Source organism: Callorhinus ursinus, unplaced genomic scaffold (genome assembly GCF_003265705.2).
Source record: "Callorhinus ursinus isolate GAN/ISIS: 27379988/994484 unplaced genomic scaffold, GSC_fseal_2.0 scaffold39, whole genome shotgun sequence".
Classification (NCBI taxonomy): Eukaryota; Metazoa; Chordata; class Mammalia; order Carnivora; family Otariidae; genus Callorhinus; species Callorhinus ursinus.
This window is the reverse complement of record NW_027397101.1, coordinates 6,781,180-6,800,477: the sequence shown is the minus strand read 5'-3', so window position 1 is coordinate 6,800,477 and position 19,298 is coordinate 6,781,180. Positions and strand designations below refer to the sequence as shown.

General features: G+C 42.0%; 1 protein-coding gene across 14 annotated transcripts in view; it reads left to right on the top strand.

Annotated features, from left to right (window-relative positions):
* The window catches only part of CDC14B (cell division cycle 14B), a 110,486-nt gene that overhangs the window by 89,217 nt on the left and 1,971 nt on the right, over positions 1–19,298 (top strand). For 4 of the 14 annotated variants that reach the window (XM_073880729.1, XM_073880731.1, XM_073880727.1 and 1 more), the window contains 2 exons: positions 8,755–8,871; positions 13,322–13,576. The exons of 1 other annotated variant lie outside the window; for it this stretch is intronic. In XM_073880729.1, the coding sequence (XP_073736830.1) occupies positions 8,755–8,871; positions 13,322–13,475 (271 nt within the window). In that variant the 3' untranslated portion in view covers positions 13,476–13,576. Of the gene's footprint in view, positions 1–3,812; positions 3,959–8,754; positions 8,872–13,321; positions 13,577–13,691; positions 15,298–19,298 lie in introns of those variants that run through there. 9 more of the 14 variants (XM_073880732.1, XM_025851642.2, XM_025851637.2 and 6 more) reach the window with 5 other exon arrangements.

The window sequence follows — 19,298 nt, the reverse complement described above, 5'->3', positions numbered from 1 at the left end:
GGGGGGGTGGAGAGGGAGAGCATCTTAAGCAGGCTCCGTGCCCAGCGTGAAGCCCAGCACAAGGCTCAGTCTCATGGCCCTGAGATCATGACCTGAGCTGAAATCAAGCATCAGACACTTAACCGACTGAGCCGCCCATGCGCCCCTCCAGTTACAGTTTTTTGGTGTGTTTTTTTTTTGGTGATGGAGTCATGTCATTTTGTTCAGTAATCATCTGTAATATGGTAAGGACCTAATGACATCATCAATGTTCATGACAGAGAAGAACAGGCCTTCTTTTTAATCAACAGTGGTTCTTCACTGGCACCTCCTTGTTATCTAAAGTTCCAAAGTAGAATTACACAGAAGGCATGTGTCTTCATGGGCCCCCGCCATGGAATGTTCTTAAAAGACCCACGGAAAAGAATGAAGTTATAAAGGGCCGTGTGAATGAGAAGTGTCAGTATGGATGATAGGCATTCACTAAGCCTTCTGGACAGTGTGGTGGTGGTGGTGCAGCATTTAACTGAGAAAGCTTTAAGAATGGTGCATTTTATGTCCTTTATTTAACTCCAAATGCCATTTTGATTTTAATTTCATAAGTCTTCCTCTGAGGCCTTCCTGGTTCTTTTTATTTAGAAATATTATAGTCCCCCAGATAATCCTTCTGAGGCCAGAGGAGGCATGATAGGTGTAGGTACTTCCCTAGAGCAGTGCTCAGACTCCACCGTGCATTTGAGTCTCCTGGGAGCTTGTCAGAACGCAGATTATGGTTTTGGGCCTGGAGTGTGGTCTTTGACTGCAAGCTGCCAGGTATCGCATACACTGCTGGTCCAGGGCTTTGAGTCACAAGCCCTAGGAAATGGTTGATTTGTGGGTTGCTTTTAGTCGTGCCCAGGTTTTTTGTTTTGTTTTTATGAATCTGCAGCATCAGTTTATTTCTCAAAAACTTCTGATGAAAAGTCAAGTTGGGAGTTGTGATGGGAATTCTGCTTAGTCAAATTTCCTATTAAATAGGGCTTATAGAAAATTTCCTTCAGCAACTCTGAGTCTGCTACCTTGTGAATTTGTGTTCCAGAGAGTTCATGTCACTTGCTGCCCTTTTCTACAGATGAGACGATAAAAGTCTCTTTCATAGCTGATAGGTTTGTGGCAATGTAAAAGAAAACAATGAATGAAGTCTAAAATTCTAAATATTGTTGGAAACCAGAAGGCGACACTAGATGTGATCACATTCACCTTGGTGTGTGAGGTGTCCCGGGGTGAAAGCTGAGTGGTCAGTGATGGCTGAAGGAGAGACCAGCCTCCACTATCACTTGTTACGGAGTTACACCCCACCTTACCCCCAGAAGGACATCGGCCCTTTTCTCTGAAGCATTTGGCGTAAGTTCTCAACCAAGGAAGATGGTGAAAGTTAAGAAAAAATAATAAAGCAAAGTTAAAAAATAAAGCGCTAGTTCAAGATCCCTTTAGTTGTAATTGTAATCTTAAAACCAGTAGAATAGCTCCCAAGCTGTCCCCCTCCCATACACAAAATTAAACTTCTGGCCACACTTTTGAAGGAAAAAACAAAATGCTAGGGGCACCTGGGTGGCTCAGTTGTTAAGCGTCTGCCTTTGGCTCAGGTCATGATCCCCCAGGGTCCTGGGATTGAGCCCCACATCGGGCTCCCTGCTCAGCGGGAAACCTGCTTCTCCCTCTCCCACTCCCCCTGCTTGTGTTCCCTCTCTCACTGTGTCTCTCTGTCAAATAAATAAAATCCTAAAAAAAAAACCAAAATGCTAAAATCCTTTTAAGCTCTGAAGTATAAAAACCCTGGGGAATTTTAGATTACTTTGGGTAGATTTCCCTACCTCCTCCTCTACAACATTTTACTTATCCCTTCCTCTGCTTTTTCTGACCCTCCTTGCTATTGGAATCCTCTCTTTTGCTCTTATGTGTAGTTCTTCTGGCCCTAGAAGAAGAGGTCAGTTGGGGATTGCCTTTCCTTCCGAAGTGGTGGTGTTATTTTAGAAATAAAAGAGAGAGAGAGTTTTCAGTAGCAACTTGGGTTGAGAAATTTAAGTTCAATCCCCACCTCCTGTTGTTGACCCCTCTTTCACTGTGGGTAACCTATTTTGCTTCACTGTTGGTACTTAGCCGAATGAAAATACTTACAAGAAGGAAAGTTAGTGAAAAATATATAAGTACTGGTGATTCTTAAGAGCAAGTTTATACTACTCAAAATAGCATTCCAGTTATTGTTTTCTATTTTACAAACAGTATTTGGGGGAGAGTTAAAGTTGTTAGATACAGTAAGGTAGTGCTTTTCTCGGAGTCTGACTGATCCTGACTACCACAAAGACAGTAAATCATGTAGCACCGTGACCTTGACGTGATCTGCAGGACATGATGGCAAGTATATTATTGTGCTAAAATAGATTTGGTAGATTTTATAACTTCATCCATGCTGCCTGTCTTTCTGCATACTGATCATTTCTGCTACGTTTGTTAGGGTTAAATGAAATGGTGCATAAAGAGTCAAGGGTACCCTACCTGGGAATAAGGTGAAAATATCAACCTAATTTCCTTTAAGTCTCCCTTAACAGCACAGTATGGATGGGTGTGCTCTCCTTATTGGAAAATAATTCTTAAACCATGAGCTTTCATAGAAGAACAATGAAAAATCTGTGACGGAGACACTTGGATATTCAGATCATTCTGCCTTTAAGATCACTGTTAAATCAGTAACTGCAAATGAAACTTGGGGGTGGATAGAGAGTCCTCTAGGCCAGTTATTCTATTCTGTCTAAATACTAAGCCCCTGTAATCTTAACATATATTAGTAGATTTTTGTTCTTGTAGAACGAGTAAATGAGCTGGTGCCAGGTGTAACTTGCAGGGTGAGGTTCAATTTGATTTCAGGTCCATCCTTAGTGTAATCCCTTGTCACTAGATACCATAGGGTATCTGTTCAGTGATTAAGATGACAAGGACACCGATAAAGATCACATAGTAAGCCAGACCAGTCATTTATGACTCAATCAGCACAGTATTTGTACAAAGCAAATGCTCAATAGAGCCTTTTATGTTTGGTCACAGATGTGTCCTAGTGACCATTTGGAAGTATCTGGACAGAGTCACCACTCTTCAAACTGAGATTTTCTTCTTCACTGCCAAAAACAAGACTGCTGGATTAGGAAATACTGAACTGAAAGCCAAGTTTGGCCACAAGAGGAAAATGAATAAGGAAAACAACTGAGCAAATTTATCTAATGTTGATATGTAGGGGAAATTTTCCCCATTTTGTGTTGCCCAGGGTTTGGTGTGCTTCTCTAGTCCTTATTTTCCGAGTATGCAGTTTGCCTTAACTCCTAGATGATCCAGTGTGGGACTGCATTGAAATGAGATCAGTTCTGCTATGCTCTGTTCATTTATAATTGTGCTTCCAGTGAATCATTGTTAATGCAGTCCAGGGTTTCTTGTTGTTTGGCTGGTTTTCTCTCCTTTTCCTCTGGTTTGGTTTAGTTTTCTGTGTGTGCATATGTTGTGCTTTTTGAAGAATTTCAATCCTGTAACTACAACTCTGATTTCTGTATCATATAATTAAGTTAACGTGGGGCAGTTATCCAGCTAGAGATTGGGTCTAATCTTTTGTTACCAAATATCAAATCAATTTAAAACTGAAGTTAGCATTTTCTCCCCAACATAAAATGGCAAAACTCCATCCTTGTTTCCCACCCCTTTGTATCTATCACAGGGTGTCTAAAATTCACATGTGGCTTTATTTATTATTTTATTTATTTTGGCTTCCCAGTTTGAACATCTGCTCTTTTCCCTTCACCCCTTTCCAGATGTCCCCTAGTGGTGCTGACCTCTGCACTGTGTAGTGTTGTCATCTGGTGGATTGTTTGTGACTACATTCTTCCCATCCTGCTATTCTGTCTGGATGGTTTCAGAACACAGTAGCCGTCGGGACCCTTTGACCAATAGCTGCTGTGTAAGTGTCCCCTTCCATTTATGTGGTCACCTCTGGTGGACAGTGTGTTTCTCATGGTGCATGTTTTTCTCACTGTCAGCTCTCCTAGCTTTGTTGGTTTGCCTCTTTTCAAAGGTTCTTTTTCTGAAACTTCTCAATTAATGGGATGGTGGCAGTGGAAGGCCTTCCCTGATCCTTTCCTATAGGGATATTAAAAATAACAAGTTTTGTTTTTAAGTTGTGCTTACTCTTAATGCATTTTTTGAAATAGCAATTTATAAAGTCACTGAAATAGTTTCTTTTCCCTATCAAAAATAGTGAGTTTGGGATAATTGGGGTGGTTTTCTTTCAGTCAGTTTCCTCTAATTTTCCAGAGTAAATATCTTCAGCATATCCTTTTCAATCTAGCAAAAAAGAATTTGCCCGGGGCGCCTGGGTGGCTCAGTCGGTTAAGCATCTGCCTTCAGCTCAGGTCATGATCCTGGGGTCCTGGGATTGAGCCCCGCATCTGGCTCTCTGCTCAGTGGGGAGCCTGCTTCTCCCTCTGCCTGCCGCTCCCCCTGCTTGTGCTGTCACTCTCTCTCTCTCTGACAAATAAATAAATAAAATCTTTTAAAAAAAGAAAAAAAAGAATCTGCCCGCTGCTTTTCTGCTGTTGGTAGAGATTTGCTTTTGCAACCAGTGAGCGTTGCATGGTGTTTCACCTCCGACTCTGCCGTTGGACACAGCGCTCTTAGCCGCAGCTGCTTCCCTGCTAAGTCTTCCGTTTTGAGTAAGCAGAATTTTCTCCTTGGCTTCATTTCACAACCTTCCCTGTAGGGAGGACAGTTAGTACAGATTTCAAAAATGATGTTAAACGAAAATAGGACAGCAGAGAAGACAGGAGTCCCTTGTTCAGCCTCGTGTTTCTGCATGACCGACGCTGTGCTTACTTCCTCCTACTTTCCTTTCCCAGAAGTAATCAAAACGCCCTTATTAGGTGAATATAGCAGAATTTTGTATTCTCTTGATATCTTTCACCCTTAAACGAATACCTTAACAGTGAACAGACTTCTGTTCTGCAGTAGAATGTGGCAGGAAGCTTCCCCGGGGAACACCGTGCAGTTGCCACCGAGAGCACAGGAGGAGGGTGTGTCCTGTGAGACTGTGGTTCACCGCTACCCTCTTATGTCTAGGCTGCATTCTTTTTCCTCTGAAACTCTTCCCTTAGCTCATATTTCAAGAATTTATTTTCTTGTTCCAACTTGGACTTGGGAATTGTAAAGGAATATGAAAGTTCCTTCAAGGATCTCCTCCAAAGTGGAATTCCATTGCAACCAACTCCCATGCTTTGAGGCTTCATGGAGTGTCTTCAGATGGCTAGAAAAGACTTAAAAATCCAGCAGACACCATTCTTTTCAAAGTTAAGGAAAGGCTGCTTAACATGTTCCTATTATGACATTTTCTTGAATATCTTATTAGTATGAGTTTATTATTGCACAGACAGATATGCAGTATTTCTGATATAGATGATCTTTTTGGTTTTTTTCCCTTTATTCCTCTTAGTAAGCTTAGATTTCTGCATATTCTGACTCAAAGAGCATCGTGCATTGCATTGCATAGATTTATTCTCGAACTCTTCTAAGTGGCGAAGGTATTTCGAGTAGGTGCAGTTCTAAACAGGTGGAGTCGTTGCTAATACTACTTAGGCACTTCGTGGTTGTATTACTTTGCCCAGGGTAAGTTTAAAAATGGTTTCTATCAGACACCTTTCTTTTCAATATTCTATGTAAGATACAATCTTTTTTTATTGCTACTACTGATGTTTGCCATTGCATTTGTAGATCCAGAGCAGAGTATTCAGTTTAGCTTGCCTGATTAATTTGGGATTTACAGAAACAAAAGCCTTCAGCAGTAACAATGATGTAAACAGGTATAATCCTTGTAGTTATCTTTTGAGAGGACTACTTACGGGCACTGTGGTTGGTGTACGCCTCTATTGTGATGACGTAACGTGGCCTGATAGGTTGTTACCTGGCACACCTGGAAAATCAGACTATCCCACACCTCAGATGGCTGCATCAGATTCTGGCAAAGTTGTGTGTGAAGGTTGTAGGGCCTTAGGCCCATCACTTTGAAAGCTTGTTTTGTGTCGGTGGATAACCAAGTGTAAATAGTACATAGCCGCACTGATGGATTCTTTTCTTGGAATTGAACATTTATGTTCAAAGCATTTTGTAGTTTGAGAGGGAAGAGAGCTGGCTTGTCAGTTACTTGCTTTGCTGGATGCGTCAAGTTGCAAGTCTCAGTCTGGGAATACCGGGTCTCAAAAGAGGCTGCAAAGAAGAAGGTGAACTGTTGTATGGGCAAGACATTAAAAAGTAGGACTGCGGATTCTGCCAGGGAAAGATGGAAAGGAATTTACAGAAACAAAAGCCTTCAGCAGTGGCAATGATGTAAACAGGTATAATCCTTGTAGTTATCCTTTGAGGGTCCTACCTATGGGCACCGGGAAGGAGAAAATACGTATGTAGGATATTGCTCTGCAAAGCCATGCGATTGGCCTGGGTTGCACAAAGTGAGAAGTAGTGGGCTCCCACATACCCTGTGGCAGAGTGAATGCGTCACCGAATTTGCCAGCTTATGCCACCTTATGTATGGTGTGGTGGGTAGTTTATCACAGGTAATAATCTTAAGTATAGTTGCTGGGGCTTTTTCCAGTTTATTGATGCATAACCTACAGATATAGTAACTGCTCTGTTGTTAATGCAAATAACTAGTGACCTAATCTCTACTGGTGTGATTAATGCATTCCAAATTTCTATCATGCTTTTATTTTCAAAAAATCCACATAAATTATGTACATTAGTTTTATAGAGAAAGAAATCCTTTTTAAAAGATGTTTCCTGTCAGCCTGAAATTTGATTTAGCAGCGATTTCATTTTTCAAATAGTAAATATTTCAGTAGTAATTTAAGAAACCAAGATTTAAGTTTCCTAAAGCCAAGTAATATATTGGCTCTTGCTTTTATTCTCATGTTAATGATTTTACAGTGTGGTGATTGTCTATACTTTCTCGGCTGTAAGTGGCCTCAAATTATTTGACAAGTTGGTGTGGTATTTCCAAAAAGCCAACAGGAGTCTCATTTTCTCTCTTTGGATTAATGGAGATAAAACCCAGGAGCCTCGCGGAGCAGATGCAAAGCAGGTGTGAGGCTTCTGAACCACAGTGGCAGTACCGCACGCTGGGCCTGGGCTTCAGAAATAGCGGTGAAGTTTGGTGGTGGTTTTGTTTTTCTTTATGAAAAGTTCTATATTCAAATCCTGTTAACAGAGACCATTAAATATTCTCCTGTCCCTCCCCCCCATTTGATATTTGATATGATCAGAAAGATTTTTAAATCCTTGTTTTCAGAGGTAGAATTCATATACCAGGGCAGTCGGTTGCCGCCTTTGATCAAACACCTGTCTGCATATACCTTTTCTATGTTGTTAGAATGATAAAACTTTGTGAGAAATCCTGAGGCAAGCATTGGCTCATTTACCCAGGATCAGTTTCCTTCTGAGACCTAAGGCCTGTTTCATAGGCTTTGAGAAATACCATGGGGATGAAGCAAAACAGCTGAGAGGGCAGCACCCCCCCCCCAAACAGCTTGGAAACCGTGGGCCTCCAGCCTCAGCTCTGGTACATGGCTACCCATTACTTTTTTTAGTGATGAGAAGTTAAGCATTTTACTAAATGCTGAATATACTGTGGTTTGGGTAATACTAAGAATATACTGATCTTCTTTACAGTTCAAGGCCCTGGCTTTGGTCATTAATTAACATGGCAGTAACTCGGGCTTAGGAAGTAGGACTCCAAGTTAGTTGTAACGGTTTCTGTTTACTCTCATGAGCTGGGTCCTCCTAAGTTGTTACCGGCTCTTACCTTTGTTTGGACAGGAGAGGAGGAAGCTTATTTTTAAGGCAGTGTTTTCTCTTACAGATAAATAAAGGTTGAGTATATATAAATGTGTGTGTATGCAGTTCAGCATTTTGGTCATTATCTGTTGAAGAAGAGAATTGCGCATAAAATCTTTTGATGTTTTCTGCTGTTTTCCCTATGACCATTCAATGAGGAATTACAAAACACCCTCTACTTTTGAGCAAGGTACTTTATGTGGGCTTTATCCGAGGGTGTTCTTCTGACTCATGAATTTGCCTCCTGGGCAACCTACACCCATAGGCATCAGTTCCTTGAGATTATTTTAGAGTTTAAATCAAGTTTCACAAAATTTAAACAGTTTTGCTTTCCATGTTAATGGTACCTAGTGATTAAGTAAGTAGTTATAACCCAGACGAAATTCAAATTTTGCTTGAATATATTTTTAAAATTTGAAATGTCATATAAAATTGGTATTGATTTGGGGTTTATTTGTCCATACTTTCACCTCCGAAGAGCGACTATTTTATAGATTTTTATATTCATATTCTTCAGAATTTGGGGTTTTTAAATGATTTCTTGCTTTCATGACTAGAATTCTGAGAATCTACTTTTACTTTGGGGCACAATTTGTTTTACTGATTGATTTCTTTGGTGTGGGAATTGCTTAAAATGCCAGGTCATTTGTTTTCTAAAAGCAAAGTATATTCCAGTTATCTTTGTATAACTTCATGGGGAAATGAAAAAGACTTCGATGTGAAAATGTGTTTCAGATTTTTTTGGCAAATGTGTTTATGGAAAATCCTATCAATGCTCAGCAAAATAATTTGCACTAAAGTGCAATGATGACTTCCTCCGTCAAGTATTTGAAAATTGTTTCAGTGAATATAATCTTATTTTTTTCCAACTGTTTTCAGAGTAATTCTTCAGTCCAGTGTTCAGAGCTGTAAAACATCTGAACCTAACATTTCTGGCAGTGCAGGCATTACTAAAAGAACCACCAGATCTGCTTCAAGAAAAAGCAGTTTTAAAAGGTGAGAAAAGAATCCTACTCTTCTGAAAAGTTCTAAGCATTGGTTTTCCAGTTTAATCTTCTGGAGATAGAAATGAAGAGAGGACGAGAGGAGAAAGCAGAGTCCCTGTGATAGGAAGTTAATCAAATCTGTTTGACTTGTTCATCATCTAAGAAAATCTGGGCCATTGCTAATGTAGGGTTTGTTTTATTTTGTTTTTCAGAGGTGGTTCTGTGGTCTCGGGGTCAGAATATGGGGAAATTGAGAGGGTTGTACTTATAAGCTCTTAAATTTCCAAAGCTCTCTGTCAGGACTCGGAGGAAATTTTTCCGTATGTCAGATACAGCATAATTGTTGGAGGATTAGCTGCAAATAAGTGTGATGGTGGGATAGGAGAACTCCAGTGAGTTTGGAATCCTTGTTTACCTAGGGCCTGGGCTCTTGGCCACAGTGCACACCCTGAGGGTTCATGCTTTCACCCGGAGCCCAACATCTTCCTTTCCTTCGTTATTACAGGCTATGACAAGAAAATGCGCATGTTCCATGACCAAATCCATTACTCACTGCTGTTTGGGATGTTTATCATGAACTGAAAGCAGACATTTCATTTCTAACCTATTCCAGAAGCAGTCCCCTTTTGAGGGAAGAGCAGATAACCTGCTTACTGTCCTCTCAGGAGTGGAGGCGGGCACCTTTTTGTTTTTGTATCTTTGCCTGGTGTCGACAACATGTGCGGTCCTGGGCCCACGGCCCAGCGCCTCTCTTACAATAGACCACCAGCGGCCTGAAGATAGTCTGAACCAGACTTCAAAGCATCCTTCACGGTTTTCCTTGCTTCTTTTTAACTTCCTGCCCTCATATCCTTGAGGCTATGGGACAGCTGAGTTGGTCTCTAGGGCGGGTCCCAGCAGCCTGTGTCCTGAGGGACTTGCTACAAACCAGAGAGCTGTGTGTGTGTGTGTGTGTGTGTGTGTGTGTGTGTGTGTGTGTGTGTGTTGTTTTTTTTAAGGAATTGTTCGGTTCTGCCGTTTCCCCCTCTGCTGATTTTTCCATTATAATTTTCACTACATATGTTTACTTATACAAGAATGTGATAGTGCCTTAGTACAAGTAGTTGAGGACACCAACTCATAATTTTGGGGATTTTGAAGTTTTCATAGAAAGGTATCAAAAATTCATAAATTTTTTACTCTAATTTCATTTGAGAAGAATATCAGAGAAATACTGACAAAAAGTCAAAGATTTGGGTACATTATAACTAATACCAGTATGGTATTTATAACCGTGAGGAAGAGGAGATGGGCTAAAGATTGTTAATTATGCCAGATGAATCAAGAGTCATGTTTTTAAAGAAAACTGAATGGCCTGGATAAATGCTCATGAAGCAGTAGGTGAAAAGAGCTACACATGAAAATTATGAAGTATTACTCTAATTTTGTAAATGTACAGTAAACTTTATAGAAATGTATACATCTACAAATATATTTATGTGTTTATACATCTATATATATATGTAAGTTTGTGTATATTATACATATATTTAAATATTCATATATACATACATTTCTCTGCATGTATGGAAATAAGGTGACCGAAAAATATGCCGTAATATTAACAGTTCTTCTAGTTGGTAGGACAGTTAGGGAGTTTTACTTTTTTATCATTTTCTTTTTCTCCAGCTTTTTACAGTAAGTAGGGGGAAATGGGAGCATTTTAACTTTGACACTTTTAGGTGAATTAAACTATTAAAAGTTCAAATAAAAAGCCTGCTGTTGGGGGTAGTTAGACATGTCTTGAATGAACATTTTTTTTTAGGTGTAATTACTCAGGCTTCCATTACAGTTGAGTGTGTCTTGCACATTTAATTCTGCTTTCTGCTTTTCTGGATTGTGCTCTTCAGGCTACAGAGGAATAGAGTCCAGGAGCCAGGACCATGCGTGCGCAGTCACACCGTGTTCCTCTGAGGGGCATGGCCACACGGCAGTTTTTCCATCTAGGTCTTGTCTAGTGATCTAAACTTGTGCTTCTCAGCAGAGGTGGTTCCTGGTTGCAGTGAGCATCTGCCTGAGGTCCCTGGACCGGATGCTTTGAGGGGTTGAAAGTAGAGTTCAGACTGAATACACTTGACTGAATTTTGAAATGGTGCAAAGCAGTTTCCAAGCATTTGGGATAGTGCCAAAAACCAAAAGGCTTCTTTTCAATTCTCAGAATGGACTTTTAGAGATTGGGAAGGGCGAAGAAATAAACCAGTGAGAGAGAATTGGGTTTCAAGTGTGTTTCCCACCTCCCTTCACGCGGGGTCTCCTTGGCCTCTTTCGGGTCTTTGGCCTGTGTTCACATCACCTTAACTGTGAGCCACCGACCACTCATGAAACGAAGACAAATCCCTTAGGTACAGGTCCCATTTCCTGCTTCTAGGAAGTAGGGGGAGTTGAGGTAGCCAAGCTGTAGCCTGAAGCTTTTATCGTACTGAATAGTATTCATTTTTGGTTGGAGGGTACTGAGGGAATTAACACATTTGTGCATAGTCTGATTCAGGACAAAATAATATAAGATTGTGGAATAATTGTGAGGTTTTGAATACAAAACTTTGGTTTAGATAGTAATACGAGGAAATGAAATAGTACACCTTTCAGTATAAAATAAATACCTCCAAGGCGCCAGGGTTGCCTATCTGCTGTCCCCCCCAACCTGTGAAGCCTTCTCTTTGTAGGTTGATGTTCACACATCATCATCATTGTCATAACCGTCCTGCCGCAGGAACTTGACCTTGCATGCCTATGTTCTAATCTCTTAGAGGCTTCCGGGATGAAGACCTCACCTAAGCTCACTTTCCACTGATTTGGCTCTTTTGATTTTTGACAGTTTACTGAGAGGCTGTACAACTTGGGACAGCTTTTCCACAAACACCTTAAAAGAGTAATTATTTGGAGGCTGAAAAATTGTGTTGTCATAAGCCTTTGTTTCTGGAAAGAAATGCCACCATGTTTCTCTCGTGGCAGATGATCATTTCCTTATGTATCCATGAAACACAAGCCTCATCTGAACCTAACTCCCAAGTGCCATGCTCTGCTCTGGCCCAGTGTGCAGTTCAGGCCCAGAGCGCTGGAGTGTCTGGTGGTGGATGGGGCACACTGACCCTCAGGGCCAAGAGAGTTCTGTGTGGCACCTTCCTCATCCCCTTGCTCACATCCAAAGAAGTAAATCAGTGGGTTTCCACTCCTCCCAGTTCCTGTTAGAGCTATAAATCATTCTGCTGTTTCTCTTTTAAGAATGATTAAATCCAGTGGAGAATTGGCCTCTTTTCCAGTGTTCTTTCTTAACTCGCTGACGAGCTCTCTTAGAGTCTTGAAAATCCCATCATTGTGCCTCTGATTGGGGACCTGCAGCCACCTCACCTCATGGGATACCATTCAATTCAGTTCATGTCTTGACACAACGTACCATCGAGTGCATGTTTCTGTAAGCTTGTGCTGTTTCTTTGGAGGAGTCTGTCTTTTTTTCTTTCCTTCTTTTTTTAAACAATAACTTCATTTTCTAAGAAAATGGTCACAGACGAGTGATTTTTTTTTTATTCCAAGTTACATCATTGGGAACCATCACTTTCTGTCCACCTGTCAAACCAACCTAATGTTCATGGCTTCTGGGGTATTTTGCACCTAATGATTCCTGTTGTGGGGGAACAAAAATGCTCAGGGTGCCTTCCTTGGCGTGAGTGTCTTCATGAGCCCTTCTGTCGGGAGTACTACATTCAGGACTTCTTTGGCTTTTTCAGGCTTCTCATTTGTGACTTTTGTCATCATCATGTCTGCCACTGCTTCTTATCCCTTACAGTCTCAGACCTCAGTGTCTGTTCCACCACCTCGAGGCTCCCGACTTTCTGTTACTGCCATTATCTCTGAAAGTACATCCGTCTCAGAAGCCCCAGAATGTTGTCACTAAATATCCCTTTAAAAAAAAAAAAAAATGCCGGTTTCCTCTGATGTTCTAAAATACTGATTTACCTTTGAAATTCCAGACATTTTCCTGTTGGGCTGCACCAGTTGACCTGGAGCCTTACATAAACTCAGTATTCTGTTGGGGTCTCCAGAAACTAAGTGATGGGGTCCGGGGAGCTCGCTCCTCTCCGAGAGCGCCAGCATCACTCGGTGAGGGGCGCCTCCGTACGAGAACTGGCTTCTTGGACTCTTTTCTTTTGCTTCCTTTCTCCTCTGAAAGTTGCTGTTGAGTTGAAAGTTGACAGAATGAATTGGGACGGGAAGGAGGGAAGCAGGGTGAGAATCTGTGCAGGTCAGTCTCGAACCAGGGGCCGGCGGCACGGTCCGAGGATGGCGGGCGGCGGGCACCCTCCGTGCACTGCTGCACTGGAAACTGCTTGAGGTGCCAGAGCTTTTTCTGTGACCGAATTCTGGCCTTGGGAATAATCAAGTAACACTTCTTTATCTTTTCGTTCTTTCCACCTTTCCCACAGCCTGGTTCCTCAGAGGGAAGGAAGGAAAAGGAATGCTTTGCAACAAATGCCCTTAATGGCATTATGGTACTCGCATTGCTCTGCTGCTTCTGCCTACCCTTCCTGTTTTCTTTGTTTTTATCGTTTTTTTTATTATTATTTTTTGCAGAACTGAACCTTTTTCTGCTCTGCCTTTCTCTCCCGTTTGTCTTTACTTTACGGTTGATATTGTACTGTTTTTTCCAAAATACTTGTCATTAAAGAATTGCACAAAGCGTATACTTTTTAGCATGTCCTTACTTTTATTATGTTGCCTTCCTTGTCTTTTGGTAACTACATATGGGACACTTGGAACCTTCATGGTAAAATCCTTTTTTTTCTCCCCCTGTAGTCCCTCCATTTCAAGGACTAAAACAGTCTTGCGTTAAGTAAAAACCCGTGACCAGAACTGAAGGAAGACTCTAGGAACAGAAAACTACAGGAGGACTTAGCACAAATTTATTTGGAAACAAAACAAAATTGCAAAAGCCTTAGCTGCTTTCCACCTAAGAAGTTTATTCAATGAAGACAATGTCCACTGGAGTTTAAATAACTACATGAGTTTGGGCACAAGCAGTGACTTGAAGAAGGCCCGGCTCTCCTTTTGTAGAAACGTCTCAAGTTTAACGACAAAAAAGCTGTTGTAAGTTTAGTCTCAGGTGTAAATATGAAAGCCGTCTGGTGTCGGGAGAGCTGACTAGTCGGTGTGGTGCAAGTGTGTCCCTGTGATGGCAATCATTTTAGCTGCTGGCCTTCAGAGGAAGTGAGGATCTGATGGAGGTTTTTTACGTATTTATTTTCTGTTCACCCTGTGTCGAAATTTATAAAGAGAAAACAGGCATTACTGAAATGGTACTCTCTGTAATTTGATACTATTTGGTTTAACCATCTTCACTTTAATATTTGTAACGTTGTTGTAATGGTAACTGTTTAAGTACCCAAGCTGCTTGTCTTCCACCAAAGAGTGCTTTATTAACAAGAACCTGTGAAAACCCTGTTTGAAGACTGTTGGATGTTGTGATACAAAGTGGTACTTTGGCAACCTAAACTGGTAAGAGAATATGAGTGGTAGCTCTAGAAGACTTGGAAGGGGAAACTGGCTGCAGAGTTGGAAGATTGTTGGAAGTCATTCCTCTTCGTGTCACTGAGGGACTGGAGGATGCCAAGGCTGCCCACTCTTTGGTTGCCCAGTCATACAAATTAAAATCCTATTTCCTTCCACACATGATTTAAAAAAAAAACAAAACACTGTTGGTGTTTCCCTTGGAAACAGCCATCCCAAATAATGGTGGCTTTAAAAAAAAAAAGGTACTGCTTTATTAGGGTCTTTCTCTGTAGCATTGTGGATTTCTTTTTTTTATGTGATCAGCCTAAGACCATTCACACACCCTTTGATTTCAGTGACAGTTACTCACATCTGGATTTCAGTTGTTTGTAAATAAGAGACTCACTGTTGCCTTTGGTTAGGGAATACAACTAACTCTTTGCAGAGTGCCTTCACCCCTCCACCCTACAGAAACACAGCAGAGTCTGTGATATAAAGCAATCACAAAAAAAAAAATTATTTGCTGCTAAAACAACAAAAAAAAATGGGGCCCAAAATACAAGAATATTTTGCAGTCACTTTAGTTACCTCCATTAATAAGAAGTGAATGGTTTTAGTTTTTAACCAATGTTTGCCTATCCTGGTTTGGAGAACAGGGGTACAATATGGAAAGGCTAGAGAACGCAAATGCCTTCACATTACAAGATGAATGAACCAGGTGAGCAGGCAATTCCATTTTAAAAAGCTGCCTTTTTAACAAAACTATGAGTGGTAAGAAGTGGTTGGAATAAACAGATTAAAGTCTGTTAATGCAGAATTCCAGTTAAAGTTACTGGAAGGCCATGGCTCCATTTTGATATTTATTCTCTTGGAATAAATTATAAGGTTGACTGGCTTTGAGGGGAGATGGCAGGTGCCACCGTCTTGGTCAGACAAGTGCTCTTCCCCTTCAGGTGTAACAGGGGTGGGTCGTGCCGGCTTTTAAACACTGGGCACTAGATCTCAGAAAAAAAGGTGGTGTTCTATCCCTGGAAGTGAAGAGATACAAAGACCCACTTCCCCGACGGGACGACCCCTCTTCGCTAAGCTATGGGTGGGAAGAGAAACATTCCATTTGCTGTCTAGGAGACAATACTAAGTATTCAGACTGTGCCCTTGCATAAAACATTGAATTCTCAGGGCGATTCTTCTTCCCTTGACAATTTTAAAGGCCATCTCCTGCATAAATCATCCAGGTAGTTACGAAAATCAAACTTCCATCTGAACTGTCCCTGGTTTGGCTTTTTATTACATCAGAACAAGTTAAATGTGCTTTCTCCTTCACAGTGAATAAGCCATTTGGTGTCTTGGCCAAGAGTGAAAAATCTGAGCTTCAGTGTTAACCACAGTACTTTTTTACAAATTGCCTTTTTGTGTTGGCTGCTCAAGTTTCCAGCTAGCATTGCTATTACTGTGGCTCTTTCTAAAAAATCTTCGTGTTTAACAGGCCCACTGAAATGAGTCATAGGAAACTAGTGATTTGATAAAGAAGCATTCCGTGGACCGCACCAGGGCGTTGGGATAGTGCCTTTCAGGTGGATTTGATAGCATACCAGTAAACTTTCTGGGGGCATATGTAGAATCCAGGAAGTCTCTGGGTCTGACTGATGGAAAGCTCTTCCTGCTATGAATAAGAGTGGACTCTTTTTTTTCCCCAATGGAAACTTCACCACACCCAGAATCTTCTGAGATTCTAACTTCCTTGTCCAAGAGAGACCCTGTTGCTATGGAATATGAAATAGGGCACGTCAGATGGAGAGATTCCTTTAAACTTAAGAGCCTTAAATAACTTTGAAAGGACACCGAGAGTTTCCATTGGGATTAAAATGAGAAATGAATATTTTTAGGTGTTCTCAAAGCTTTTGGGGGACTCACGTCCAAAGTCAGAGACAGTCCAAAGGAAGGGTGTCTGCAAAGCTGGGTATCTAGACATAGAGACGAACTTCTGTTTTTTAATGCTGAAGGAAAACTCGAAACCTCTCTTAGCGGTCGGTGAGGAGGGATGAGACCTGAGCAGTGCCTCACTCAAACAAGCAGCCTTCCTCGTCCAAGTAGCCGCTCCCAGGCGGCACGCTGCTCTTCTGTTCTAACCTTGGCCCCATTAGCCTGTCACCCACCCACTCCCTTCTCGTCCCTCCTCCCCTCTCACAGGGGTGACTTCTACCTCTTTTCTTGGGCCCAGACATTTTTTAGAGGAGTTCCCAAGTGTTCTCCTGAGGCGAATGTGCTTGCCTTTGGAGCCTGATGGCCGGTCCGGCGCGCCCTGTGGACCACAGGTGTTCTGGGTGGTGTCGCGCCAAGAGCTCCTGGAGGCTTTCCTTTGCTTGAATCACCGCCATTCACGACAAATGAGCAATGCGCTCTTTTGATGTTTGTTCTAAAAGTAGCTTAACTGTTTCTCTTCATACATTTTTTTTTAAAAGTAATTATTGCATTTTGGAAAGCAGTACTCATCAAAAACAACTTTAAAAACCTATTTTAATTCTTTAATAGTTCTCTCCTGCTAAAAGTGTCCTGGTAAGGCTAGCTGCTGCTTTTCCATTTCTCCTCAATCTGAGTATTCCTCGTGTCGCTAAGTGGAAATACTACAGATACGTTTTAAAAGACTGGACAATTCACCTATACTCTGTAGGAAATTACCTCCTTAATTGCCCAGTAGAATTAACTGTCAGCAGCAGATAAGTTCATCTGATTATAGTACTGCAGTTTTATATTAATAATTTGCAGACTTTTATCTAACCTGCACTCATGTACAGATTATTAAAAGTTTTAAAATGTAACTGATTAATCAGTATTTGATCATTGTCTTGATTTTTTTATTAAAATGTATATTTCTAATCATATTTTATAAAGCCAAGAGAACTGGTTGAATGAATGTTTATTTTCCTGAAAGTATTTTTAAGATAAAGCTTCATAATGGCCTGTAAACTTTGCATATCTATGTAGTTTGATATGTATTGTTGAGTTTGAAAATCTTGTGTATTGTAACTGGTTTTATACAAAATATCAAATAGTGAAAATTGTATAATTATAATCATATAATTAAAAGGATTAACCAAACAGCCTTTTGGTTTATTGTATTCACTTACCATTCTGAATCATGGTAGGCAGTGGTCAAAATAGAAAGTGGATATAACCTTCTGTATTAGTTTGCTACACTGGGCAGCTGAAACGATGTATTTTCTTCCACTTCTGCAGCTGGAAGTCCAAGCTCAAGGTATGGGTAGGGATGATGCCTCTGTCCTTGGGCTTTTCTCTGTGCACTCCAGTCCCTGGTGTCCTTCTGTCTGTCCTCCTCTCCTCTCCTTATGACACTAGTCTAGACTGGAGTATGGTCCATCCTAATGGCCTCATTTTAACTAATCACCTCTTAAAAGGCCCTTTTCCAAGTACAGTCATGTTCTGAGGCACTAGGGGTTAGGGCTTCAGCTTTAACTTGGGGGATACACCTTCCTTAAGATGAGATAGTAAGGGGCTCCTGTTATGAAGCCCTTCTAGACACACCTACCACTAGCTCAAGTCATGCGAAGGTTTGACTGGAGAACTTTCTGAGGATAAGACACACAAAATCAGGCCCCTTGGAGTCTTGTGGGTTGTAGACTGTACTCCCCTCACTCACGTTCCCTGCCAAGGTCAGTATTAAAGAGCTAAGCGAGGGGCAGGACCAACGCTAAGGCATCCCCATTCTGATGTCCAAGCCCGGACGCCATCAAAAGGCCATCTGCCTGCCTCCCCTCCACCTGTCTCTTGCTGGCCTGGACCCTGAAGACCTGATGCCCACACCATCACGCAGAGGTTGTGTCTGGGATGGAGGAGCTTGTTCTGTTAGGAGTGCTGTCCCATTCCCCAAAGAACTCAGCTTTGATTCATGCTAGGATACAGGTTTTCAAAGGACAAACCACAAGGACCTGCCTTCCCCCTCCCCCCCCCCCCCCCCCGCCAGGCGCCCGCCCGCCGCCCCCCCCCCCCCCCCCCCCCCCAACCCAGTGTGAGACTCGCAGGCTCTGTCTTCTGTTGAAGGCCGCAGTATCTACCTGCCCCTCCTGCCGACAGCCAAACCTAGGCTGATTGGCACGGGCCAAGCTGCCCAAACTCCGTAATGCTGTGAAGGGGGCAGGCTTGGCTCCTGTAAGACTCGCGGTGAAACCCCAAGTCACATCTTCCAGGGCCGTGCGGTGTGGGCGAGGAGCCACGGGGACCCAGGCCCTGCAGATTCTCGCTCTTCTCTGTGGTCGACAACACTGGTGCCACGTACCACACAGACGATTTCCTAAATCCCTCTGCTTCTGTTTCTTAAGTAAAATGGGAAGAAGAGGGAGGAATTCCTATCTTAACAATTGGTATGGGAGTGAAATGAGATAATCCATGCAAAGCAAAACAATGCTGGCACATAGCTTTCAATAAATTAATTTTTTTCATACATTTAAGGTAATTTTCTGTAGATAATTAGGTAAAGAAAGATTGTGATTGATTCTGATCCCTCCATGTCTGGTATTTTTGGTGCCATATCACAGGTCCTAGTGCCGGCACAGAGCGTCCCATCCAGTCCCATCCGTTGACTGCTTCCTTGCCCTCCCCGTGTGTCTGAGTGTGGTGGTGGTGCTTGTGAAGCGGGGTGGGGGGGGTGGTCCCCACGAGCGTGACATGGAGCGCCCCACTTCAGCGGTCCATCTCCCCGTTGCTGCCAGCCTTTTGCTAGTGCAGCGCTGCCTACACGTTCTCCCCTGCAATTCTTCCTGGGTGGTGCTGCCGATTTCCGTAGGACAAATTCTTCCAAAAGTCCTTTCTACTGGCTCGAGAATGTGCAGAAATTTAAACTTTTGTTGCTGTATGCTCTGTCAAAAAGCAGCTTGGTATAATGGTTCAGAGCATGGA